We start from the raw sequence: 26,998 nt of genomic DNA, 5'->3' as shown, positions 1-26,998 counted from the left end.
TGGCCAGAGCTAGGGGGAGACACCCTCCGGGAGACCCACGGGGAGACCTCGGGGGAGAAACTCCCCAGGAAGAGACCCACAGGATGAGACGGGGAGGAGAGAGACAAAGGGAGACACCCACAGAAAGACCCACGGGGACCTGCAGACACCCCGACCCGGCCACCCCACGGGGACACCTGCCCCAGTGAGACCCCATCTCCCACCCATGATCCCCACCTCTCCCACCCACGGACACGCAGGGGTGGCAGACAGGGAAAGGCGAGCCCGGCGCTGGCCATGTCCCCGTGGGGAGGTGGCCGCTGGCCCGGAGTAACCAAAGTCATCTTTATTAATTGCGGCGGTTCGTTACAATAAAAAGGGAGCCACGTGTCACGGTCACTGCACGGCGCTGGCCAGGGCGGGGGCCAAGGGGCCCTTCCCAGGCATGTCCCTAAATCTGGGGTGCAGGGGGGAGCGGGGTGGGAAGGGGCTGTGGGTGGCCGAGCGGGCACTGCCGTCCTGGGGGTGTTTAGCACCAACAGACCCCCAGTGAGGTGTCCCCCCGCCCAGCCCTGGCCCCCCGTGACATGGGAGGCATGAGCTGGGCCCCTCCAGCTGCCTCCGATTCCGCTGCTCTGCCCGAGGGCCCTGGGCAAGGTTTGGCCCCGGATTTTGGGAGCTGCCCGGCACCCATGGGCCCTGCCTGGGGGGTGGCTGGTGATGCTGCTGGCATGGCAGGGGTTGGGGACAGTGTCTTCCCCTTTCTGCCACCAAAAGGGACACTGTGGGGGACAGGATGCATGGAGAGGGACCAGGGATGGGGCAGATGCAACCTCCTGTCCTGCCATGCTGCTCTGCCCTGGAGGGGACACAGGGGACCCCCTGCCATGCTCGCAGTCTGTGCAGTGAGCAGCAGTGTCCCAGGGTGGCCCCTGGTCCTAAAGGGTACTAGGTGCATGTCCTGGGGTGTCCCCTCCCCATGGGACACCAGGAGCTTGGGGACAAGGGGTGACCCCCTCTGGGTGATCTCTAGCAGCTCTGTATTCAGGTGGCAGTTCCTAGCCGTGTCCACGCTGCCATCCCACCCGCTGGCACCAAGCTTGGCCCAGGGCAGAGCCACCACGGTCCCCGGCCCCACGGGTGCCAATGGGCTGTGGGCAGGTCTCCCCGCCACTACCTCCTCACTTGCACACCGGGGACACAGATCCCAGGCATGGGGGGACAATGTCCCCATCACTGGTTAGTGCCACGCTGCAGAGATGCTCCTGGCTGGCATGAGGGAAGGATGGATGGACGGAGGGACAGACTGATGGAGCAGAAGGGCTGAGCGGGATGGGGAGAAGCGCATCGCGATGCTCTGGGCAAGGCAAGCGGGGCGGCTCACCGTGACCGAGGGGTTTCTGCTGCTCTGGTGCGTCCCACCAGCTAGAACACAGCGCTGGTCACGTGGAGTTTCTGGTTTATTCCTCAGGTTATATTTATATATGTATAGAGGGGAAGGAGCCCCCCATGGCACCCGAGCAGGAGGCAGGCGGGGGGAGCCCCTTGTCCCAGCCGTGTCCTGAAGCCTCGTGCTGGCAGAGCCGGGAGCGGGGCTGGGGGGGCTCTGGTTGGGGGACTCTGGGGACCCATCCCCGGTGTGCACCGGGGGATTGCACTGAGTACAGAGAGGCAGGGGGCCTGCCTGCAGCCCCCTCCCCTCCAACCCGGCAGGGCCGGGAGCTGAGGGTCACCTCTCAATTGGGACATGGGGGGGTGCAGAAGGTCTGGGGGGTGAGAAGGGGACAGAGCTGGGACATGGCCCCAGGGAGGATGGACAGAGGGAGGGAGAGCCCCGGACCCCGGGAGAGGCTGGCAGGGGCATGCGGGCAGGGGGCAACGGGACAGGGCAGAACCGGGCTTGCGTTCACCCACCGTTGGATCCACGAAAAGGTCTAAGATAGAAAAGAGAAAAGCTGTGAGCGGGGCCAAGAGCTGCCCCAGGGTGTCCCCGCGGCCCCCATCACAGTGAGCTACGGCTGCGCCGTCCAGTCCGGGTAGAAAAGCGGCAGCTGCGGTCACAGCCGGGTCTGCGCCTCGGGGATGTAGATCTCGATGCTGTCCGCGCTCTCGGTGGCCGAGCTCTGGCGGAAGGAGGCAGCTCGCTTGGCTGCCAGGAGCCGCTTGCGGGCCTCCTGCCGCTGCCGGTCCACCGAGTCCAGGGAGCGCTCCTTCACCGGGTGCACCTTGGAGCGCGGCGGCTTCTTTGGTATCGGGGGAGGCACCTTCTTCTCCTCCTGCACAGACAATGGGGGTTTCAGGGTGGGTGTGAGGCTGGGACCTCCAGGGAATGAGTATCCCGGCAGAACTGGCACAGCCGGACATATGCACCTCCATGCACGGCACTGCCATGGGTGCCAAAGCCCCTTCATTAGCCTCATTTTCCCCAGATGTTTGTTTTCACAAGTATTTTCTAGAAGCAGTGGCTGGTGACAGCCCAGCAGCGGCTGTTTGGGCACAGATGTGCTTGGGGAGGAGGGAGGGAGAGGTGACAGGGGACAAGTGCCAGCGGGACAAGTGCCGCCCTTACCTTGGGCTCCACAATCTTCCACCCATTGGCCTTGAGCTGCTGGAGCTCCGCGAACTTCATGCTGACGTCCTCGATGGAGAGCTGCAGGAGGTCCCAAAAGCCGGCCAGGTCTTGGAAGGTGGGCACGGGGAATGCGTTGGGATCCTGCAGGGACAGAGTGTCAGCCACGTCTATCCACGGGACATCGGCTCTGCTGGCCATGTGGCCATCTCACCCCCATGCTGCTGGAAGGATCTCTGTCCCAAAGTCCCTTTTCCACCGGTTACGGGTATGAGAACGCTGAGCAGCACTCACCATGTTCTGCTGGCAGAGGCGGTAGAACTGCTGCACCTTCTGGGACATGAGGAGCTGGGCGCTGCCCACGGCACTGCGGATCTTCTCCAGGACTGGCGGGGCGAGAGGAGACGGTCAGCCCTCCCATGGGGTACAGAGCCCCTCTCCTGTGCAGCGGGGACCTGCACCCGCTCGGGGCAGCAGGACAGCCCGGATGCCCTCAACCCATGTGAGGTCTCCTCCCTCCTACAGACCCCTCTGGTCCCTGAGAGTTTCCTGGTGTTTCTTGCCCCCACCCAAACCCTTCAGCCTTGGCAGGGGAGGTGCTGCAAAGTGGGAGCACAGCAGGACCGTGGCTGTGCCCCCCAGTCCCTCCTAGAATCACAGATTAATCTTGGTTGGAAAAGACCCTCAAGATCTTGGAGTCCAACTGTTACCCCACCCCTGGCACTGCCCCATGTCCCTGAGAACCTCACCTCCATCTGTCCAACCCTCCAGGGATGGTGACTCCACCACTGCTCTAGGCAGCCTGTTCCAATGCCCCACAGCCCTTTGGGGAAGAAAATGCTCCCCAGATCCAACCTCAACCTCCCCTGACACAACTTGATGCCATTTCCTCTCATCCTGTTGCTTGTTACTTGGAAGAAGAGACCAACATCCTCCACGCTACAACCTCCTGACCCCACAAGCCCGCCCAACTCACTCTCCTCCGGTAGGTCATAGTCCTCAGCCTCCCTCTCCATCTGCTGGCACCAGCCCTCCATCTTCTCCACCTCTGCCTGCAGCAGTTTGATGAACCATTCGCCATCGCGGTGGCAGGGGGAGGCACGGCCGGAGTCGGGGAGGCTGCGGGAGCCCCGCTCCATCCAGGCGTCCCGCCGGGGCACCTCCACCGTGTCATACTGCAGCTGGTAGTCCTCCCGGTACGCCCACTGCCCCTGCGTGTGCACCGTCTTGTACACGGCGTACTGCCGGCCGGACTCGGGCTCCGAGGAGTGCCGCTGGAAGGGGCGCCCAAACTGCAGGGCTTTGTCCTCGGTGGCCACAGCCAGCCCGGCGAATCCCTCCAGCTCCAGGTCTGCCTGCACACCCGCTGTCACGCTGTTGGAGCGCTTGAAGCGCGCTCGCCTGGGGACAGAGAGAGCATGTAGGGACACTGGTGGCCAGCGAGGACAGCCCTGCCACCCCGGGTCCCATCGTGAGCAGGGACAGGAGTGCCCACAGAAAGGATGGGGCTGGGGACACTGGTCTGGATCCTGGAGTATTTGGGGCCGTGGGGACAGCCCTGAGCAGCTGGAACCCACCAGTCCCTCATTCCCTCTGCTCTTAGCCCATTTCCATGGCTACTGGTACTGGACCACGGATGGAGAGGACCATGCACCGGGGCTGCATGGGCACGCTGCTGGAGCTTCCCTCCCGTGGGCTGCGCAGGTCTCAGCACACAGTGCTCCCAGCCCAGCCAAAACATCTTGTTTAGCTGCAGAAAAGCCCACAGGTTTCATCTGCACCTGGGCCAGGTTCAAGTCCTGGGGCTGAGCCCCAGCAAAGAAACTCCAAGCACAGAGTGGGAGCAGGGGAGCCCCACCCCTGGGGTAAAGGGAAGGCCAGATCCTGCTCCAAGAGGGGAATCCAGGTGGGGATGGTGCTGAGCTCTGGGGGACACAGCCAGATGAGAGAGGGAGAAGATGCTGCAGGACAGCTCAGGGAGCCCCACGGGGACACAGCCCCCCATGCAGCAAGTGTGACAGCTCTCAGCCCAGCCCGACCCCACGGTACCTTTTGTCCTCTTCCACCTGCACCCCAATGGAGTGGAACTCCCTCTGGCTCCGACTCTCCGTATCTGAGTCCGAGATGGCCTCGACCTGCCGAGGGGCAAAGGGAGAGCGCTGGAGGGTGGCCCCGAGATGCAGCACGGCAGCTCAGCATCACCCACATCGCTCGGGCAGGCTCAGAGCCCGTGGGGAGGAGAGAAGCCCACCTGGACGCCGATGGAGGGACGCCACTTGCGCTGCCGAGCCAAGCTCCTCAGCTCCTCCCGGCCGGGGATGGCCTTGATGATGAGTGTGGAGGGCTTGGGAGCAGTGCGGGGCTGGACTGGGGGCAGGTCGAGGGCCACGGCCGTCACCTTGGAGCTCTCCAGGCTCTCGGCTGAGTTGCAACGGGCCGCGGCATCTTTGGACCAGGCGGGGCTGCGGGCAACCTCGCTGGGCAGGTAACTCTCATGGGTGGACTCGGTGCTACTCTGCGCCGTGACGGAGATGAGGGGTTTGGCTTTGGTTCCTGGAGGGATGGGAGGTGGAGCTTTTCTGTAACTGAAGGCTGTTGTGGGAGAGGCGCAGGATGAAAAGGCGCGTGAAAACACAGACACTTGCTCATTTCCCGCCGCAAACAAGGACCCCGGGGGAACAGGGTTTTGCACCTCGGCTGCCTAAGGTCTGAGCTGGAGCTCAGAGGGGCTGTTTGGCCAGTTCATCCCCAGAAAGGGATTGGAAAGCACCCCAGACCCACGCTGCTGCAACACCCAACAAGGGACAGAGATGGGGAGGAAAGAAGTGGAAGGAAAGAGGGAATGGCAGACAGGTGCTGGGGACACAGAAAAGCCCTGTGACTGGGGCTGAGCCACCAGTGGGATGTTCACACCCTGTGCCGGGGGTTGCCCAGGGCAGGGGGCAGGAGCAGGGGCAGCAGCACCCGTGGCGGGTACAAGCAGGGAGACACGGGGGTCCCTTGCACAGCTAAGCCCCCCCAAAATCCCCCAGGACTCACAGGTGCTGGGCTTCAGGATGCTGCTGGTGATGGGCGGCCCGGCGGGGGCCGACATGGAGAAGAGCGAGAGGCATTCGTCGTCCTGGGAGCAGCCCGCCTGGATGGCCCGCAGGTAGCTGTGGCTCCGCATGCGGAAGCAGCCGGGCAGGTCCAGCGCCTCCACCGCCTGCGACTCCACCTCGCCAAACACCGACTCGCAGACGGCCTCGAACTGGTGGTTCAGCTCGTCGTTGATCTGGGGAGAGTGGTGGGTGAGGCAGGGGGCGGCCAGCCGGGGGTAAGTGGGGCAGGAGATGCTCAGAGGAGCATCTGCCACCCCCGACCTTCCCCAACCTGCTCCGTGGGACCCTACCTGGCCGGTGGTGAAGGAACGCCCATAGCCCTGTCCCCGCGGGAGCATTCGCGGTGGCGTGCAGCAGCTGGGACAGTTACAGATATATGAATCAGAATAGTGCCTACTTGCAAACCTAATGAGAGACAGCAGGAATAGAAGGGATGGCACCAAAAGCAACACATTCCAGCAGAGCAATCGGAAATGCAGCCGCAACGATGCTCCTGCCAGCCCCTGCTCATAACTGCCCCAAAATGCCATCCTGGGGTACAGACCTGTCCCCCAGCGCTGCGGAGCCACTGGAGGGATACACAGCGAGGCCAGGGACAAGGAGCCAGCCTGTCACCTGCCAGGACTGGGTGACATCCCAGTCATTTCCTTTTAACTGCGCCCATCCTCCCCAACCTTTGCTCACCCCAAAGCCCAGCAGAGCCGTGACCCCCCAGCACCCACCAAGCACAGCTAAAGCTCCTGGAGACCCCCAGCCCATGTTCCCACTGCCACCCGCAGTGCTGAGACGGGGCCAGGAGGTGACAGCCCTTACTTGGTCCTGGCCTGGTCGGCGCTGGAGGAGCGGCGGTAGCTGTCTCGCCGCGCGGCCGCCCTGGGCAATACTTTGGCGCTGGCGTCCGAGTCGGCGCTGTCCTCATCGCCCATGGCCTTGATGTAGCTGCCGCTGCGCATCCGCCGGCAGGGGATCTCGCCGTCCTTGCCCACTGCCGGGTACCCGCTCCACTCGTCCTGCGGCACCTGGGACAGGGGGCAAGCATGGGAGGACGCGGTGGTCAGGCTCCCGCCATCGGGACAGAGCTGAGCCCCCCACTGGCTGCATGGCACGTGCCAGCCTAAGCCCAGTGTGTGTGCGTGGCCCAAACCCGGTGTGCATGTGCCAGTGTGGCTCCCCTGCCCTCCCCACAGCACCCCAGAGCTGCAGGGACAGAGCCTGGGGGCTCTGCCCTCCCTGGGAAAGCCCTTAAATCCAGGAGAGCCGACTCCTCCTAACAGCCACAGCTCCCCGTACCCCCAAAACCCGGGGCGGCACAGCGGCTCCCACCTCACAGCCCCCCCGGCAGGCATGGCTGGGCCAAATCCCACCCATGCCAGTGGCTGACGTAGCAGCTGCCGGTCCCACCATGTGCCGCTGGTGCCGGCACCACGGGGTCCTTACAGGGCTGTGGCAGTAGGACAGTGTCCCCTGGGCTCCACGTGGGTGGTGGCAGGGCTGTCACCCTGCCCCAATGCCCCCGCTGCTGGCGGAGTGGGGCCCCAACCGCCTCCCATCCCTGGCCAGCACGGCATTGCTGCTCCCTGTCTCCTTCCCCGGGGAAAAGGAGAGAAGAGTTAATTAGTTTTTAATTGGAAGGGGGGTGACCTAGAAGGGAGCCTGGTGACGAGGCAGGCGGTGGCACCCGGCCAGGCACAAGCGGGATAAAAGCTGTGTGGAGGGCCACCAGCAGCCCTGAGCTGACAGAGCCGGTCTGACCCCGAAGCCAGCGGGAACAGGGCAGGAGGTGGCAGACGGGGACAGTGGGGACCGGCGCAGGACCCGTGGGACAGGACACAAGTGCTGGGGATATGGAGCGGAGCTGGAGCATCCCCACAGCGACCAGGGTGCTGGGATGGAGGGTCCCAGCCCCAGCTCACCCCGTGGCATCGCCGCCGTGGTCCCCGGGGTGACAGCCCCCCTGCCCGGCCCCTCACCTGCAGGTACTGGTACGCCCGGTCTTTGGCCTTTGCCTCTTGAAGCATCAAGGTCTTCTCGGTGCCACCGGTGCTGGGGTAGGCTTCGCGGGCCTGGCTGACTGTCATGGTGTGCCAGGCACTCCTCTTGAGTGTCTGGCCATCCAGAGACATGGACATGCCGGCACAGGCCAGGCATTTTCCTTCCCTGCCACCCTTTAGACTCTTCAAGGTCAAGTCTCTGAAGGCACTTTCGGGAGCGTCCACACAGTACTGGGTGCCCTGGTCGGCCGCGTGCCGGCCGGACACCATGTAGCTGCTGTCGCTGTCCAGGTTGTCGTCGGAGCTCCACCAGCCCATCATCTTGGACCGGTGCCGGGAGTCCACCTTGCGGTCCTTGCTCTTACTGCGCTTGCCGTGGCGGGACTGGTGGTGGTGGTGGTGGTGGTGGTGATGGTGGTGGTGGTAGCCGTCCCCGCGGCCGTCCATCTTGGTGCCGTTATAGTCCCGCTTGGCCGGCGCCTCCAGGGAGTGGGACTTGGCGAAGAGCTTCTGGACGGAGTGGACGAGGTGGCGGATGCGGCTGGGGCTCTCGCTGCGGGGCTCGGCGCCGCCGGCCCGCGGGTACTGCAGCGTGTGGAAGCCGTCGTGGTGCAGCGGCAGCTGCTTCTCGAACTGGTCCAGCAGCGTGGGGGGCAGGCGGTTGATCTTGCTGGCGGGGTGGGCGGTCGCCATGCATTCGTCGCAGGAGTCGTAGGGCTGCTGCTGCGCGTGGTGCATCCTCGGGAAGGTGCTGCTGGCGCTGGCGGAGGGCGGCTCGCTCAGGGGCCCGCCCGGGCACTCGCCGGGGCTCCGCGCTGGACAGAAGGGATGCTCCAGGGAACAGGGCTCGCTGGGGCTGAGGAGGTACGGCGGCCGGCCCTCAAGGCCGTGCTGGACGTAGCTGGCAGGATGCTGGCAGTTCTCAGGGATGCAGCGGCAGCGGTGGCCGGAGGAGGGCTGTGCCTGGCTACGCTCCCCATGGTAGCCCTTCATGGTGTCAGCACCCGCCCCATAGCCTCGGCATCCTGCAGGGTTGTCCCTGCGGGCTCACCTGCGGGGACAAGGACAGGTACAGCGTCATGGTCCCCTCTGCAACCCCCCGGCTGGCGAAACATCAGGGCTGTCATGCAGGAACCAACCAAGGGTACTGGGAAGCTCCCGGGGCAAGATTCAGCCCCAGCTGAGCCCCTGCAAAGCCAAGTTGGGGTGCCCAAAACCCGGCTCTCCATGTGGCAAGGGTGGCACAGCGCTGGAGCCAGGCACCCGGGGTCACCCCCAGCTCGGCTGCTCCGAAAGGGCAGCACAAACCTGGGACGGGAGGGAGAAGGCAGCGGCAGCAGCGATGCAGGCAGCACGGAGCCCGCAGACGGCGAGGGAGGATCCGCTGCCATCATCAGAAACTTGTTTTCTTCTCCAACACCAAATATTATGAAGTGTTTCTCCATTAGGAAAACGGTTCTGGCTGAGTTTTTCAGCCGTTGCGATTCACAGAGCTGCTAACGAGCTGCCGCGGGGTGTGGGGGGAGCTACGCTCTGATGTCTCCATCCAGCACATCCTCCTTACACAGCCCCGGCCACCGCGCCTGACCATGGATGGAGACCCATGGGCGGCTACCCCACTGGTTGGAGGCAAAGATCCATGGGCGGCTACCCCACTGGTTGGAGGCAAAGATGACCGTGGGACGGTTCCCGTGGTACCCGGGGTCATCAGACACGTGGGGGTTGCAAATGAGGGATGCTGGGCGGGATGAGGACATGCGGGGATGGAGGTGCCACGTGCCTGAGGAGCCCTGGGACAGGAGAGGGGCTGGTGGCCCCCAGGGGCACGGGGGTGGGCAGCAATGCCAGCGTTGGCGGCGAGCGGCAGCCGGGGCCGCGGCAGCGCCCGGGGAACGCATCTGCCCTAATAAGCCTCTGCTGACACCTTCCTCCCGGCTTCACGGCTGGATGTCTTGGTCCTGCGCCTCTCCCCCCACCCTCCCCATCTTGCTCTCGTTCTAACGAGGCTCCCTAATTGCTGCATCTCAACCCAAGGATGCTGCAGCCTGGTACAAGAAGAAATGCCTCCCCGCCTGGGAGAGCTGCTCTGAGGAGCGGGCACAGCACAGGAGGGGGCTGCCGCCGCTGCCCCAGGATTGATCCGGCAGGACAGACAGACAGACAGATTCCCAGCCCCGGCTCTGCCTCTGCGAGCTGAGCTATCATCTCCTCCTTGGGGAGGAAAGCTCTCAGCTGATCCAAATATTGCCGCTGCGGCGGGAAGGAGTCAGAATAGCTGAGCAGCCCATCACCACGAGCCCGGCGGGCGTTTGTGCTCAGCAAGAGGAGGAATTCAACAGAACTGGGCCCACCACTGCACCGGTGAGGCAGCACCGCGGCAATGCCACAGACATGGGCAGCAGAGGGGCAGCAGGATGGGGCAGGGGATGGGGATGCACCATGGTGAAGGATGCTACGCCCTGGCCACTACCAGCTCACCAAAGCCACACAGGTGCCTGTGCCCTGGCCAGGGACCAGCCAGTCCCTGTGGCACCCTGGGGATGGGGAGGGGGTCGGGAGTGATCCTGGGGGTCTCAGCACAGGCAGAGTGGCTGGGGGTCCCCATCTCCATGTCCTGGCAGGGATGGCCATATGCAGAGGGCAGGAGAAGCCACCAAGCCCACTCCTGTCCCCAGTTGGAGCCTCACCATGCAATGGCAGCTCATGTCACGCAGCCCTGGGGACACAGGGGATTTGTGCCACCGAAATGCAGACTCAAAACGGGGGGAAAAACCCAGCCCGGCTGAATTTTGTGCCATTTAACACCAGGGTAATTACCACCAGTGGGAACCTACCGCCCACACAATTATGTGCTAGGATAAACTGGAAGAGCGTAATTACCATTACAAATAACTCACTTCTTGCCTTTATTGCATCCGAAGCCTGGAGAAGCTCCCACCGGCAATTCCCCCTCTGACGTCTGCTCCCGCCATGTCTCCCACCCGTGATAGCCAGCGAAGGGACAGGGGCCCATACCCCCAGCACCACGGGCCACGCCAAAATTCAGCCCCCTCCCTTCATTTCCCATGGGGACATTTGGCAGCAGTGGTTCTGCTTCCCAGCAGCCGCCTGGTGAGATCCTGCCTTGGTGGTTTTGTGGGGACAGGCCTGAGCCTGAACCCCCCCTGTGGACCCTGCGACACTCGGGGTCCCCAAAGATTTCCTCCAGCTCCAGGACCACCAGTGCGGAGGTGACAGGACCACAAAACCCCACTGCAATGGCTGGGTCTGGCAAACTACTTTGGTGCAGAGCAAGATGGGATTTGCCAACATTTCCAGGTCAAAGAAGAGCTGAGGTTAATGGCTTCATGCCTGGGGGGTCCTGGCCCCCTGCCCTCCCAGGCAGCCCCCACCGGGGTCCCGGTGACGCCGTGGTGGCACTTACCGCCCAGCGCTCAGGGGGATGCTGTCCTCATGGCCCCAGTGACGGCGGCTCCTCTCTGTGGGGTCTCCCGGGGACAACAGGCTCTGGAGGGGGTGAGATGAGGAAGATGAAGCACAGGGAGGAAGAGCAAGGGTGTTCCTCCCCCAAACCAGCCAGACCCACCTCCCTGCGTGTTTCTGCAGCAGCCCAGCTGTCCCTCCTGCCCCACAGGCAGCACCGCCCGCGCCGGCAGCACCGGGAACAGCTCCGCGTGGCTGCCAACACGTGTTTTGCCCAGTTTAGCCCCCAAACCATCCCCAGCCCCATCCTCTTATGCAATTCTCGGTCAGCAGGCACCGGAGCCGGCCCAGCGGCCACCTCGCTGTCGCCTTTGATTTGCTCCGGATCCGGCCACATGCTCCACAAAGCCACCCCGGCTTTCCGGCGCGAGCAAAGGGGTTTTTTCCCAGCTGCTGGCCCGGCAGAGACGCGAGCTCGGCCCATTCTGCTTTGCAAATTAGCACGAGGTTTTGCCAGCGCGGGTCCTGCTGGGGATCTTTATGGCTGGGGATGAAAGCAGGAGAGAACAAACACGCAGCGTGAGCGCCTGGTGCCGCGCACAAGCTGGAGCCTGGGAGAAAAAAAGCAGTCTTCCCACTTAGGAGCTGAGCAAATCTGATCTATGGTCGTCGGAAGAAAATAAATATGGAATACTGCCAGGTTGTTTCCACCGTGCTTTTAATCTATTTACTTTTTTCCCAGCTCATTGTAAGCGAGAAGGGTTGTGGAAAGCAAACATTTTATTTTATTACTAATTGCTCTGTTATTTTATTAGGCTGTATTAGTAAAATTTACTCAGCCTGGGAAAGAATAGAAAAGAAGAGGGGCTTAGTAAGAGATCGCCTAATTTAGTACATAATTCTGCACCGAGTCATTATTTTCTTAAAAGTTGAATTAGCTGAAAGCAGCTCACCGATGGTTCATTAGCTGTGACAGGCAGGGAGGAGAGTGGCACTGGGGAGAGGTTTGTCACCTGGTAGGTAAGAGCAGGGAAGGGAAAGGAGGGAAAGGAGGGAAAGGGAGCAAGCAGGATGCAAAGATCGCAGTAATGTGCTCAATGCAATCAGGAAATCAAAGCCCGTTAACGACAGCGGCTGTGAGGAGCAGGAACCATCCAGCCGCTGCTGGAAATTCGGCATGGGGTGAGATTTTTAAAGTCCTGAAGGACAAATACCAGCTGAAGAATTGCAAATGGGAGTGGAGTACGAAGTGTGTACCCAGGCTGCTGAGAGCAACATGCTGCCCAGGAGCTGGGGAGCAGGGCTGGGGTCCTGGCACCCCGATGCTGGGAGCATCTCCCCAACTCAGCACCAGCATGAGCCTTGCCAAGCACCAAACCGTGGTGCCCCAGAGCCAGAACCAGTGCTGCCGCCCCACTCCATGCACGGGGATGCTGGGGACAGGCCATTCGACGGGAGGGGCAGGTTATTAAGCACATGATTAATTTTGGCACCGTCCCCAGCTGCCTGACAGCTCCTTCTCCAGGGCTGGGGAGAGCGAGCGCGAGAGGTGCTGCCTCTGCTGATGCAGCGGTTGGTGGGATGAAAAATCCTGCAATGCAGCACTGCTTCTTAATGAGCCATTTGTCTTTGAGTCTTCTTGACTCATTACCATGCCGGGAGAGGGATGGGAGTTGCCCCAAGTCCGCGTCTGAGCAATTACTCCTGGAGCAGAGCGAGGAAATACGGCCACGACGCGCCCCAGCTGCCAGGGATCCCGGCACAGCCGCCAGCGCCGGGACTCCCCGCCACAACGCAGATGCCACCGCTGCTGCGGGGGGAGCGGGATCCCCTGCACAGCACCCGCAGCCCAGCACTGCACACCCACACACCATGGTCCCCGGAGCTGAATTCCCCAGAGCAAGAGCCACGTTCCTGTGCTGGGGGGTGCGAGGGAGCCAGCGGAGCCAGGAGCCCTGCAAAGCCCAAACCTGGATCTTCAAGAAAGAGACTCTTCTCCAAAACCCTGTACAAGTGGGGAGTGACCAGGGTGGCAGCCAGAACCCCCAAAAACATTGGCTGAGAAGGAAAGAAACAGCACAGTGAAGGGACCATGCCAGCAGGGCTGGCCTGGGGGAGCTGGCCCAAGGCACCGGCACCTGCAGCCCCCTTGGTCCCCCAGCAATGCTCATCCTGCCCATGGGACACAGCACACAGGGAGCTGACTGCTGGGACCCCAACGGCCAGAGCAGCCAGAGCACAGCTGGCCAAGCCCAGAGACCACCCTGAGGGACCCCCAAGGCCACAGGGACCCCAGCCTGTGCCAGCTGGCGCAGGGTTCATGGGTACTGCACTGCATGGCTGAGCACCCATCATTGGTGATGCCCACAGACAGCTTCCCTCCCACGGATACGCTCAACATCTGCCCACACTGCCCATGGCCAGCAGCAGCAGACACGCTACCCGGTGCCCCCACAGAGCTCGGTGGAAAGGGGGGAAGTGCAAGTGATCCCGGAGAGCTGATGCGAGACCTACACACCTGATGTTCATCCACATCTGATGTTCATCCACACCAAAGGGATGAGCAGGAGCATCTGTGCTCACGCTGGGGGCTCTGCCGCCATCCCCACCAGGCACCCAGCAGAGCAGTGGGCTCCGGGCATCCCCAGGAGTTTGACCTGCTCCTACCAGGGAACCCTTTCCAGGCATCTGTGGTCCATGGCAGCCCCCCAGGCACTGCCAGCTGTGCCAGGACCCCCAGCTGGCTGCAGTGCTGGATGAACCCCATTTCCCAACCCTGTGCCATTTTGCCCTCCCCACCCGCATGCAGCCCAGGCTTAAAAAGCCACTTATCTCCCCAGCCACGCGGTGTAATGACTTAAGCCGGGGATCACTCCAAAGCTGCTTTGGTGAGCTGAGGGCAGCACAGCCTTATCACCAACAATCTCTGCCTGTCCCCACCAAGCTTCTGGGCAGGCTGGTCCTTCATCCCCAGCTCTGCTCCTACCGGGCACTTGGCCATGCCAGGGCTCTCACTGCCACCGGTGTTTCTCTGTGTCCTGCTTTCCCCAGCACGCTGCACCAACCACTCCAGCCTCAAATAACACCCATCCCAACTGGTTCCCTTTGCAACACCGTCCTGCCCTGCAGCTCTTCCAATAGCAAGTAAAGGATTTCCAGCAAACAGGACCTGGGAACAGTGAGGAAGCAAAGTCCTTGGTCCCTGCACTGGCAGGGATGCTCTGGGCCACCGTGCCCCATTCTCTGGCTGTATCCCACCCCCGGGCACCCTCAGGGCCAGGGCTGGGGTGGGCACAGCGAGCCCAGGGCACGGCACAGCCCAGCTTGCCAGCAGAGGACCCAAACTGCCACTTTAATGGATGGGCTTAATTTGCAAAGCTGATGAAAACCTAAATATTTAAATACATTAATTCTGCACAATGCTCTTAGCATGTGGGGGCAGAGCGAAGGGGGGTACACGGCTGGTCAGCCAGGGGCACAGCAGGGATGAGGGATGTTCTGGTGGGACCACGGCAGACACCAGTATCCCCATCACGCACAGTGTGGGGACAGCGCACATCCTCATCCCCGCAGCAGGCACAGTGGGTGCCATGGGGTGCTCTGCCATGGTCACCGGGGTCCCGCTCTGCCACCAGCCCCACAGCATCCCCTGGGGAGATCTGGGGAAAGGGGAGCGTGGTCCAAACCGGGGAGCTGCAAAGGGCAGCGGGATGGGCGACCACACAGATTACACCACTGATATTCCTGCTACAAGAGCTTAGAGATAAAAGAGATTTACAGGATTTACCAGCAATACAAATTGAATATTTAATTTTAGCTGCAGGGGAGGAGCGGGGGCTCAGCCCCGGGGCACGTGGAGGTGTGCGGGCGGTGGGCCCGGGGGCCACGCTGCCTCCTGGGGAGGCGTCTCCAGTTCTCGGGGGAAAACTGATGGCAGGGCTGTCACCGGGGGTGCCGGGCAGCCCCACGTCAGTGCGACCGGGCACCCTCTGCCCAAACTGCCCCCAATCCCAACCGCCAGCTGCCAACTGTGCAGCACAGCCTCTGCCCCCACATGGGAGCTCCCGTGGGACTGTCCCCAGATGAACCACATGCGTGGCCCCAGAGCCAGGGATAACAGAACTGAGCAACCTCGGGATGGGGCACAGAAACTCCCAAGGGGACGTGGCCACCTCCTGCGAGGCCAGAGCAGGGGCCAGGCAGCAAGAGCCCCCCTTATTCATGGGGATGGGTCTTCCAGATGGCCCCAAGCCCCAGCACGGGTGTCCCCACGGTGCCACCGAGCCAGGCGCCCCTCCTGGCTCACCGCACCATGGCCGGGAGTGCAGCACCGGTGTGGGTGCCGGCGCGGGGCGGGCTGGGGGAGGATGGCAGAAGATGAATGAGGGAGTCGGGAGGCTAATGGCATTGTCTGGAAAGTAGGTCGTGTGCTGAGCAAAAAGATATTTATATCAAAGCTCGTTCCCCCGCAGAAGCTCCCGAGCCGGGCACAGGCAGCACCACAAGCCCATGGCCATGGCGCTGGCAGCCTGCGGGACCCCTGCCCAGCTCTGCCATCCCGGGTACCACATCCCACCAGCCCCAGGGCTGCCCCGCTCAGGGGTGGCAGTGCTGGAGGTGAAGTCATCCCGGTGGAGCGGGAGCCACTGCAGCTCTTCCCCTTTTGCTGACCTGGCTGCAGGCGCCAGGTGACGAACAGCACCAGGTTATTTTTATTTTAATGTAACCTTTGCCAAGGTGTAACATTGCTATGGACGCTCCCCAGATGGGCACAGTCAGCCTGTGCCAGGACGGTCACGGCAGGTCCTGTCCAGCTGTCGCCATGTCGCCTGTCCCCTCACCCAGCCCCTCACACTCGTGTCACCCCTGTCCCAAGCCGCAGCCAGGCCTCAGCCTTCCTGCAGACCACAGCCACCTCCTTTCCTGCTGGGGGGAAGGCGCATGCACTACATCCCCTCCCTCACACCTCCAGACTTTCCAGAAAAGCCCATATATCATCCCAGTGAGCCCAGAGGGAGATGGTGTCTGCAAAGAGGTTTTGCCCATGCTGATCGTGCTACCCCAACAGCTGTGGACACGACCCAGCCAACAGCACAGGGCCCTCCAGCCCCACTCTGCTGTCCCCATCCCTGTCCCCATCCCGGTCCCGTGCAGCCTTGGATCCTGCACAGCAGCAGGTTCATTTCCCGTAATAGCTGTGTCGGCTGAATTTACAGCTTCGCTGCGAGTTATTAATAATAATGCCCTCACTCTTAAGTAGGGCTTTTCATCTGCCTCAGAACCCTTTCCAGAGGACGTCTGCAGCATTATCACCATTTTATTCTCGTTTCAGCGGGCAGGAGGGTGAGACAGAGGAGGGACAGGGCAGCAGAGCTGGGGTACATGGTGTATGGCCCTGGGGAGAGCCTGGCCATGGAAACCCCCAGGGAGGCTGGAACAGCCTGTCCTGGTGGGAGCAGCCACCGCACTGGGGCTCGAACCAGTGATTTACACCAGCGGTGAGCCCCGGCCCCACCACACAGATAAATCCACTTCAGGCAGCAATAAACCAGCATCACCGCATCGGTAATCCGCAGCGCTCCCACCGCGCTGAAAAATGGAAGGGCAAGGTGCTACTGCTGCACACTCATGCCAATAAATCCCAGTCCTGCATCCGCAGATGAGCGGGGAGGGCTCCAGGGTGGAAAACCCCGGTGGAACCGCAGCCGGAGGGGTGGGTGCCAGAAAACACCCATGGGAGATGCCAGCAAGGGACACCCAGGCACAAGGGACCAGCCCAGGGGTGGCCTCAGCCCACGGGACCCACAGTGGTCATGTGGGACCAGGGACATCCCCGAACCGCCCCCGTGCTGCCCACCCGCCCCAGGCAGCACCGACGTCCCACGGCCGCAGCGGGGCTCTATTGGTAGATTTATTTCTCTGTAAAAGCACTTTGATCTGAAGTTATTTTTTGTTTACTAGCAACAAGGTATTGTAAATACATCTTTGCCGATAATTATAGAGTCTGGGCGCACACCTTAATCTCCATAAAATATCAGATGCTACAATTTGCCTGATTTAATGAGATTGGAGGCTGATAAGCCGCTGAGGTAAGCTGTAAACTTAGAGGGGAAGAGGGAAATGATTGCAAATGTGCTAAACCGCCTTCGCCCTCCTCCTCCTGCCGCTGCCACGTGCCAGGCCCAGGAGCGTGTGCCCGCCCGCAGCCCCCGTCCCGCTCCAGGGTGTGCCCGTGCGGCGCCGCTGCAGCTTCACGCAGGGATGGGCATTTAGGGCAAACGGAGCTTTTTAGACAGTTTACCTCATTAAAACTCTACGAGCTAAGAGCAGCACTGAGGCCTCCCTGAGGTGCCCGTGGGGCTGCGGTCGGGGGCTCTGCCGTGGCACACTCTGCACCCCGTGCCGTGCTGGGAGGGCTGGCAGCGCGGCACCCATGGCCCCAGTGCCAGCCGGGTCCCTGTGCATGTGTGCACGCTGCTGTGACAGCAGAGGTGCAAGGACAGCGTCCCCAGGGGCTGTGGGGACATGACTGTGCTGCCCCACTGTGCAGGGATGCATGCATGTCCATGCGTGTGCATGCATGTGCAGCCCTGCCTGGCACCACCAGCCACACCAAGGACAAGCTGTGGCGCCCATGCTGGAGGGGACAGGAGGGGACCTGGCCCGTGGGAGCTGCACACCCAACACCACCCGCCTGCCTATGCACATCCGCGCCCTCGCCATGTCCCTCCCCAGACCTGGGGGTCTGTGCGGTCCCAGGTGTGCAGGGTGGGGGTCCCCCCGCCCGCAGCGATGGGGGGCCCTGCCTGGAAAGCAGGAGGCTCCTCCTGGTAACGAGCAGCACCGTTTCCACAGCAACCTTAAAGGCCTACAGCTGCTGCCTCGCTAACGAACCTGCACTGGCAGCAGTCCTGGGGGACACCGAGCCCCGTCCCCCTGCCCATCACCCCAACCTCGGACCACAGCAGCCTCTCCCCCCACCCATGAATCCCCAAATCACCTCCCCCAGGCAGTGCCTGGACTCACCCACAGCTCCCCCTTCTGCACCGAGACCCCCAAAGGCCACAGACCCCTTGCACCCAGCGGGACGAGCACCCCGACTCACCCCTGCTCCTGCCCAGGCGGGCATGAGGAGCTGGCAGTGACCTACAAACGTCAGGCTGATGGGTTAATTAATTTCCTTCTTCCTCAGGCCGTTATCAGATGGAATAAGACGTCACCTGAGACTGTTAATTGGGCTAATTATTCCAGTTTCAGATTTTAAATAATTAGTTACTGTTGTCTCCAGCCTTACTTCCACAATTTTCTAAAAAGGTCAGGTGGTTCCCAGCTCCCAAAACCCGTGAGACAGGGCAGAGAGGCTGCAGTGGGGGCCCAAGCACAGTGAGCCCCCTACACTGGCTGGGGACACTGGTGACAGCACAGTCCCCACCAGTGCCATGGTGGGAACCTGCCTTGTACTGGCACCAGAGCTGGCAGAGGAGGGACATCCTGTGTCACAATGGCAATGGAAGAAAACCAGGAGGGAGAAGGGGAGATCAAAGCAAAGGGTGAAGGGTGGGGGGCCAGGAGGAACCTCCCAGCCCCCTCCCTACACCCAAACAGTGACACCCACTTTGGGTCCCTCCACCAGACCAAGCCACAGTAACCCCCCTAGCAGCACCCAGGTGCCCCTGGGTACATAACTGTTCTGTGTCCAAGGTTAGACTCACCAGGGGGAAAAACCTCAGCACGGTGTTTTCAATGAATGTGATTTTCCCCAGGAGATTCCTCAGCTGTTTGACATGGAGACAAGCACTGTTCACACAGGAGCGCAGGCACAGGGGCAGCACCCGTCCCGCAAAGGGTCACAGCAGGCAAAGCAATAGCCAGTGTCCCTGGGCTTCCCACGGGGACCACCTCTGACCCAGCCAAGGTGCCTGCCCAGGTGACACACACAGGGCAGAGGGACACACAGAGCCAGCACAGCCCCCAGCCTCATCCTCCCAAGGAACACCATGCTTCCTCACAGCCTCATCCCCCGCTATTAATAGCCTTCACTAGCCTCCTCAGGATCCATTTGCATATTTGATTGCAACTCTGAGGCGGGGCAGGGCCCTTCAATCAGCTGTTCCTGCAGCCTCATTTGCATCATTTGACATTTTGTGCTGGGAGCACTGACACCAGCACTGTGGTTGGGCACAAGGCTCCAGGCGGTGCAGGTGGGCACAATGTCCCCAGCCAGCAGCGCTGCCTGGACATGCCACATTGGCCACCCTGCACCCACCGAGCTGGCAGCACCTCTCCAGCCTGCCCCAGACCTAGCAGGGTGTGATGGAGCCTTGGTGGCCCATGTTCCCAGGCCAGGTGGCCGCTCTGCCCTGCCCCACTTCCCAGCCCAACTGGTGGCACCCGGTCCCAGTCCAACCTGCACAGCGGGGCAGGCAGTGGTGGGCAGGCCATGCCCAGCCCCACAGGCAGGGCGTGGGGTGACAGCCACGGCCACAGCTTGGCTGCCCATCCCCTCAGCTCTGTCTGGAGTTGCCGCACATCAAAGGCTGGGATGTCGCCAGGAGCCTGGGGGGACCCCGAGCCCCAGCACGGCCATCGCAGCCCCGGGGAGACCGAGTGGCCAGGACGCTGCCCCTTGTCCTGTCTGGTCACACAGAGTGATCAGCACCGCGGACAGCGCCCGCCTGCCACCAGCACGGCCACCAGCACGCACCGCCATGGCCACCGCCTTGGCCACTGTGGCCACCACTGCACCTACGGCCGCCACCACTGCACCTACGGCCGCCACCACCGCACCCAGCGGCACCTGCTGCCCGGCAGCACCCGCCGCAGACAGCTGCCCCGCAGCCCCAGGCCAGGGACGCGCCAGGCGGCGGGAGGAGGAGCCAGGCGGCTCCAGGGCCCCAGGGCAGCCATGGCCCTTGGCTGTGTCCCGGGACGCCCTTGTTCCCCCCCGGCTCTTGGCATCACTCGCTTAGCAGGAAAAAAACAACCCGAGGTGAGGCGTGGGACTGAGCCTGAGGATGGTGGGGATTGGGTGAGGGCTCTGCTGCTTCCCTCCCTCCTGCCTCAGTTTCCACACCAAGAAAACACAACAGAGAATACAGGTTCATCTCAGTGAGAAGCAAGATGATGGGAGACAAGCATGGAGAGGCACAGAGGGACCCGACTGCCACTGTGACTGTGCCAAGGAGCGAACCAAAGACAGGCAGGGCTCGAAGCACAGATGTCGGCACCGGCTGTGCTGCTCGCCGGCAACAGGGCCCCGTCTGGCAGGCAGGCAGAGCCGGGGCTCCCCAGCTCTATCCATGGGCCAACACACCGACACCACAAAGGGGACGTCGTCCCTCACATACACAGAGGTGCAGCCCTGCCCTGCTTCCCACACGCTGGGACACGCTCAGCCTGGCCACCCTGGGACTCTGCTCCCGGGCTTGGGGACAACCAGCCCAGCGTGGCCCCGTGCAGAGCTGGGCTGGGAGCAGCGGAGTCTCACCTCCCCCATCCTGAGCAAACACCCGCACGGAGACCACCATGTCCCCAGGGCTGAGCATACTGTGTCCCCAAGGGTGAGCTCAGTGCGGGCACAGCCCCCATGCGCGCATTCCCCGGCCCCAGCAGACACAGCCCCCAGCGCAGGGAAAGGGAGCAGAGAGCTCGGAGCGGGGAGTCCCCATCCCAGCCGGGTGAGCTCCGAGGCTGTGCCGAGGCTTGTCTGGGGAGGGCTGGCCGGGAGCCATATACTGCACACCCAGATGAGGAGGTGGCTGCCGGGGAGGAGGACTTGGCCGGGAAAGGGTTAGGAGCAGCTCTGCGGGAGTGGGGGCTGCCTGGGGGTCTCCCACTCTGCCCAGATAGGGGGACTCGGCTCACCCCACCAGCGCATCCGCTGCACCGGCACCGCTGACACAAAGCAGGGCTCTCCTGGGAGACGGGCTCTGCAAGGCACGGACCCCCCTGCACACAGCCAGCCCCGCTCCCCTCCCACCGGGCAGCCCCTTCTCCTGCCCCCACCGCCCCACTCACCCACCGCTGCCGCTAAGCCATGAAGTTGCCCGTCTGTGCTCGGCAGGAGCCGGAGGACGGAAGCGGCGCGGCGGCTGGATTCGCTCTCTTCCTGCGAAATCCCCGCAGGCTGCCCATGCCGCGGCCACCGGCGTCCCCGGGGTCACTGCCACCCACGGCAGTGGCGGTGGCCACGCTCCCAGCGCCTGGGCCGACACCGGCACCTTGCAGGCGGCGAGAGGCGGGGGCGGAGCCGGCGCCCCCGCACGCTGGGGACACACCCACGCGCGCTCCCCGGCGCGCTCCGGCCACCCCCGCGCACAGCCCCGCACCCCCGGGAAGGGGCTGCCCACGCCAGCAGCACCCGCACGCCCACGGACCGCCCCGCTGCATCGCCGTGCGCGGACGGACAGACACACAGCCCTGCACGCCGGGACAGACACACAACCCTGCACGCCGGGACAGACACACAACCCTGCACGCCGGGACAGACACACACCACTCTGCATCCCTGTGCACCTGGATGTTCCCACAGCCATGCACACCTCCTGTAGCTCTGCACTTCCTGCACCCCCCCACTCCCACCCGCGGCATCCTCACACCCCCCATACACCCACCCACTCCTCTGCAACCCGCAAGCACCTGCGCGCAGCCCTCGCCCCCACCAGCCCCCGCACCCTGACACTCGCTGGCACCCACCGTGCCTCCCCCGCTCCCAGAGAGGGCCCCGGGGGCCCAGAGCAGACACACCATGACATGAAACACAGAGACCCCTCGGCTCAGCTGCACCAACACCAGCCTGGGTGCATCAAGTGCCACGGGGTCTCACCCTGACCCTCTGGCTGTGGACACCAACCTGGCCAAGCCACATCCAAGACATGCAGCGTATCCCCATTAACAACCAGTTCACCATCCCCAGGGCTCCCAGTCCCACTGCAGCCCCTCCAGCCCCCTGCGGAGACAGGGGGTGTCCCAGGCCAACGCCACAGCACCAGGGATGGGACACTGGCAGGTCCCCCACTGGGCATCGTGCTGGGATTCAGTACCTGCAGCTTTCGCAGTCCTCTCGCTCCGAAGCAGCACCCCCACACGCCCACGGACAGGCTGTTCTCCCGCTCTGCTCTTCCCACCAAAAACTTCAGCTAATTCCAAGCCCAAACGGCTCCTGGCCCCACCAGGGGGAGAGGGCCAGGCAGGCAGCGAGGCTCCCACCACCGCCTGCCGCCCGGAGCTGCCGGTTTAAGGCCAAACAGACCCTCAGTGAAACGCCGAGTGCTGGCAACCACGCCACAAACATCTGCTCTTCCAACGGCATCATGATTCACGGGCTATTAATTGGGGCTTGGCAGCGCTGGGAAGTGTTTGCATCCCCTGGCTTCGCTCAGAGCCACAACTCGCTGCTGACAAGGTCCGGGTGCCGGGGAAGGAGCCAAACCCAGCAATGCACCGGCCGCAGTGGAGCTGTGCCAGGACGGGCACGTGGGGCACGGTACCCGCTCCTGCACCCGTCAGCCAGACGTGCGGGAGCGAGGTAGAGCAAGGCCGCGGAAAAGAGCAGCAGCGGTGCTTGGTGCTTGCCAGGAGCAGTCGGCAGAACCAGCACAGCACCACCGACACAGCACCGCGCAGCAGCTCCAGCACCTGCCAGCCCCACACTGTGGCGGGGGGGCCGCCCGCATTGGCTCCCACCCATGGCAGGGTCTGTGGGTGCTGGTGATGCTCTCACAAGTGCCCAGCTCCAAACAGCGCCGTGTTTCTGTAGGGTCTCCCGGCTGCCCCTGTGTGTGATGCTGAGCCGCTGGCTCCCCGGGGCACCGGCGTCGGCTGCCGGCACGGCATCAAGGAGAACTGCAGAGCAGCACCCTGCTCAGGCGGCACCAGACAAAGGCTGGGAGAAGCCTCCTCCAACAGGCAAGAGAAATCTGAATTCAGAAGCTGATTAGAAACCATGTCATGGCTCCTTCCCGCTCCAGCATTTGGGAAGGAGTGAGCTCATGGGAGGGGAACATGGAAAATCTAATTAGGATTGAGGACAGGTTGTAGAGGAGCTGACACAGGAGCTGCGGGAGCACAGCTGCTCGCAGAAGGGGGACACCGGGAGCCCACAGCACCCCCAGCCCCGTGGAAACAGGGAAAGTACAAATTAATTCTCCTTAATCTGATGGGCACTTGCTCTGCTGCCACGTGCTGCCGCCACGGCTGGCACAGAGCAGCCTGGCCTGCTCACCGCTCGGCTCGTGTGCCCACGGCGCCACGGCCCCTCCATCCCCCCATGGCTGATGCTGTAGGGTCCCTGGGTGCTGGGCAGGGCAGGGGCAGCAGAAGGGGCTTGATCCTGCCCAGTGAGAGGGAGGTGAGCGTGGGATGCTGCACTCAAAGTCTGGCCCTCTCCTTCATCCCGGGGTGCCCCCCCCATGCTGCCATTTGCTGGGGTAGCGGCTGTCACAGGGCCATCAAGACGGCCACAATGCCGAGGGCACAGAGCACTTTGGTGGCACAGGCTTCACAGGCAGCTCTTGGGGACAGCAGAGCCCTGAGGCCACACTGAAGGGTGCTACGCAGGGTCAGCAGCACCAGGCACTGCTTGGCACATCCCCATACCTTCCGCTGGCACCTGCCATGCCCTGTGCCACCTGCACTGCAGGGATGTTCTCCTGCCGATGAGGGAGGTGAGCAGCCACTTCCACCCATCCCATCACTAGGGTGTCCCCTGGGACACATCCAACTGTGCATCCCCGGTCCCCAGCCCTCCCCACGTGTCCCCCGGCTGTCGGCACGTCTCGCCTGCTATTCTTAGCTCTCCAGCGCTGCGCTCTCCGGCAATGGCACCGTATATTACAATTATTGCTGGCTGCCAACCTCCTGAAGCAGGCAGCCAGGATCACGGTGGGGCTTCCACACCCCTGGCGACCTGTCATACGGTCCCTGCCGGGCTCTGGTCTTCACCAGGCTATTTCAGGAAACCCAATTCGATGGGCAGAAGGAGCACAAGCCACAAGCTGGATCCAGGCTCCTCATGTCACCGCTCGGATCCAGATTTTAGCTTCGCCCCTGATGGCAAGAAGGGCCAAGAATCACCTTTGGCTCCAGATCCCAATTTCTGGCTGGGTGGGATCCAGGGTTTCAGATCAGCTTGTTGGAGAGACGCGAGCATCTGCAAAACCTGGATCTGGAGCCCCAGCCACACAAGACCCCAGCGCAGGGACGGATCCGCCCCCCACAGGGGGACAGACCCACAGACACCCACACACCAGCACAGCCGCTCCTGTACGGCCTCTGCATCCCACAGGTGCCAGCACAGCCCTGTCTCAAACTTGTGATGGGGAGGCTGAAGGAAGGGCCCCCAGGAGCCCCCAGCCTGGGCTCCCCACTGCTCTCTGCAAGCGCTGGGCACTCGGGAGAGAGATTTGGGCACCGAGGGCTCAGCATCAACTCACCCAGGCTGGATGGGGACACCACGGCTGTCACCTCATTCCCCTGCAGCAGGGATGCCCAGAGCTGGCCCTGGTGTCCAGGCTCAGCAGGTAACAACACCCAGGGCAGCCCCAAACACGGCTCACGCCTGCGCTGTGCCGGTGCTCCCACCACCCCCGCAGCCAGGAGAGGCCCCTCCAGGGATGTTCCACAGTCACTTTGATGGCTATTTTTTCCCTCTTGGCCCTGCAGGCGCTTGAATAATACTTAGAAAGGGCTGCTGTGCCTTCTGCCAGACTCCCAAGTGTGGCTGTGCCCGTCTCCCGGTGGCCATGCCCCTGGTCCATCCCCCATCGATGGGGTCCTGGGGGGCTGGGAGCTGCAGATGCGTGCGGGAGGACACTGGGAGCACAGAAGCAAGGAACCCAGATAGATGGGAAATGACATCCATTTCCTAAAGGCGAATCTGCGTTACTAGCCAGATCCTGCCCCAATTTACACCAAAGGAGGCCTTCTGCTCCCAGCCCGGATTCCTGCGGGGGCAGCAGGCACCCAACAGCCTGGCTCTGTCTCCTGCCTGCTCGGGGCTCTGTGGCTGCCCCGGGGAGCAGACAGGGACCCGCTGTGGGCAGTGTGGCCCTGAGCCCCACGAAGGAGGTGACTTGCAGGTCTGGATGTCATGGGATGGAGAGTGACAAACGGTCCCAGAGCCAACTTGCTCTGCAGGTTTGGCACAGGGTGGATGGACCAGACTGGCTGCCCCAACAAAACCCAACCATCCGGGAGAAGGAAAGTGAGGAGAGGAGAGAGACCCAGCCCCAGAGCCCTGAAAAGCAATCCCTGCCTGCCAGGCTGGCTGTACCATGGAGCCTGGATGTATGGTGAGAGTCACCGCTCGGCTTGTGCTCTGTGCCAGCTCCCAGCACCCACCAGCAGCCCTGGACCCACACTGGCCCGGCTGGGACACGGCTCCTGCACCCAGTGCCAGCTCTCTCTGGCTGGCAGGGTGGCGAGAGCAGAGACCACTGGGCTGGGGAGGGGTCCTGGGCCTGCCCAAGCCTGGCCAGAGTCCTCCGCAGCAGGGGAGCACCAGGATGGCCGGTGTCGCCTGCCGGGGGGATGCTGGAAGGGCTGAGAGCTTCAGCCCCCTCCCCAAAGCCTCACGCACCAGGAGATGGGGGATGCCCGCACCCCTTCCCCGCACCCGCGGGGGGATCCCGAGCAGCCGCACCGGCTGAGCTGAGCCCCGCGGTGCCGGTGAGATGCCCCCAGCCATCTTGCCATCCCCCCCGGCACCTCCCCAGCACCCACTGGCTGACGATGGATGGGTCCCCGGGCGACACGTCCCGGGTCCCCGCGGCCTGTCCCGCACTGCCCCGGTTCCCCGTTGGGGCGATCTCCCCCCGCGCTGGGCACCACCGCTCCCCCGGGACCGCGGCCCCCGCCCGCCCGCCGGTGTCCCGCGCCACCCGCCGCTCTTACCCCGCTCCCGCCGCCTACATCCTCCGGCCGCTGCCGGGCGGCTCCCCGACGGCCCGGCCCGGCCGGTACCGGAGCGGCTCGGTTGGGCTCGGCTGGTCCCGGCGCGGCCCGGGCCGGCGCCCCGCGCGTGGGAGCGCGGCGGGCGGCAGCATGCGAGTGGCGGCGGCCCCGCAGTGCAGCGCGGATGGGCGCGGAGCGGCGCGGAGCGGAGCGCGGCGCAGCCAAGACACGGCGGTGGATTTTCCCCGGGAGTCAGAGCGGGCGGCGGCGGCGCAAGATGGCTCCGGTGCGGCTCTGCCGCCGCCTCCCGGCGCCCCGGGACCCCCGGCCCCCCGGTGCGGCGGGGGGCAGGCGGGATGGGGGAAAGCGAGGGGGGAACACGCGTGGGGCCAGGGAGCTGCTATCGGCAGGACACGCAGCATGGGCTCTGCCCCGCGGCGCTGGGCTGGCACCGGGACAGGTGGTAGCACCCCTGGGCATCCTCCTGGGGCACCCTGGGGTCGTGGGGGCACCCTGGGACCCTCCACCCATGGCCACGGGCCATGCCCGGAGAGTGCTGGGGTACCAGGACAGCCCCAGGACAGGTGCAGTCCTTGCGGGCTCAGCCTTGCCCCACCAGACCCAGGGCCACCAGCTGCCACCTGCCCGCCGAGCCCCTCACACCACACTGTATAATTTGCTGATAATAATAATTACGACGCATGTGGGTTACAAGCGCAGCGGAACAATAACCTGATTAACGCCTCGCTGTGCGCAGTGGCAGGAGCCACACCACGGCACGTGCCGGGCCTGGGGAACGAGCCGGCCCCGAAGCCACCCACCATGCTGCGTGGGAGCCGCTGCCCCAAGTGCAGGGGGACAAAGCCCAGACGAGTGCATAGAGCAGGTTTTTAAGCAACTGTGTCCTGGCGGTTTGTGTCCATGTCCCAGCACCGTGGTCCTTGGCCAGGCCAGCCGTGTGACCAGGCAGCGCTGTATCCAGCGGTCACACCATCAGTCACCCAGCGGGACGTGCCGGGCTGGAGGACACGAGTGTTTCCCAG

At 63.4% G+C, this 26,998-nt stretch overlaps 1 protein-coding gene across 4 annotated transcripts; it reads right to left on the bottom strand.

The window, feature by feature from the left end:
- Nucleotides 1-255: 255 nt before the first annotated feature.
- On the bottom strand, nucleotides 256-26,218 carry DLGAP3 (DLG associated protein 3). Of its 4 annotated transcripts, none has more exons than XM_065041614.1 (12): nucleotides 25,956-26,218; nucleotides 11,065-11,147; nucleotides 7,620-8,691; nucleotides 6,463-6,668; nucleotides 5,940-6,054; nucleotides 5,588-5,822; nucleotides 4,800-5,140; nucleotides 4,598-4,683; nucleotides 3,525-3,949; nucleotides 2,843-2,934; nucleotides 2,549-2,692; nucleotides 256-2,255 (listed from the first exon to the last, which is right to left on the bottom strand). In XM_065041614.1, exons 3-12 carry the CDS (start codon nucleotides 8,631-8,633, stop codon nucleotides 2,037-2,039), a joined length of 2,877 nt encoding a protein of 958 aa, XP_064897686.1. In that variant the 5' UTR covers nucleotides 8,634-8,691; nucleotides 11,065-11,147; nucleotides 25,956-26,218; the 3' UTR covers nucleotides 256-2,036. The 4 variants fall into 4 exon arrangements, with proteins under 4 accessions (XP_064897686.1, XP_064897685.1, XP_064897687.1 ...); XM_065041613.1 differs by lacking the exon at nucleotides 25,956-26,218 and adding an exon at nucleotides 21,081-21,315; XM_065041615.1 differs by lacking the exon at nucleotides 25,956-26,218 and adding an exon at nucleotides 21,085-21,315.
- Between the last annotated feature and the right edge of the window lie 780 nt (nucleotides 26,219-26,998).

The sequence above is a fragment of the Columba livia genome, chromosome 26, assembly GCF_036013475.1.
Source record: "Columba livia isolate bColLiv1 breed racing homer chromosome 26, bColLiv1.pat.W.v2, whole genome shotgun sequence".
Lineage (NCBI taxonomy): Eukaryota > Metazoa > Chordata > Aves > Columbiformes > Columbidae > Columba > Columba livia.
This window is presented reverse-complemented; position numbering and strand designations above follow the sequence as displayed.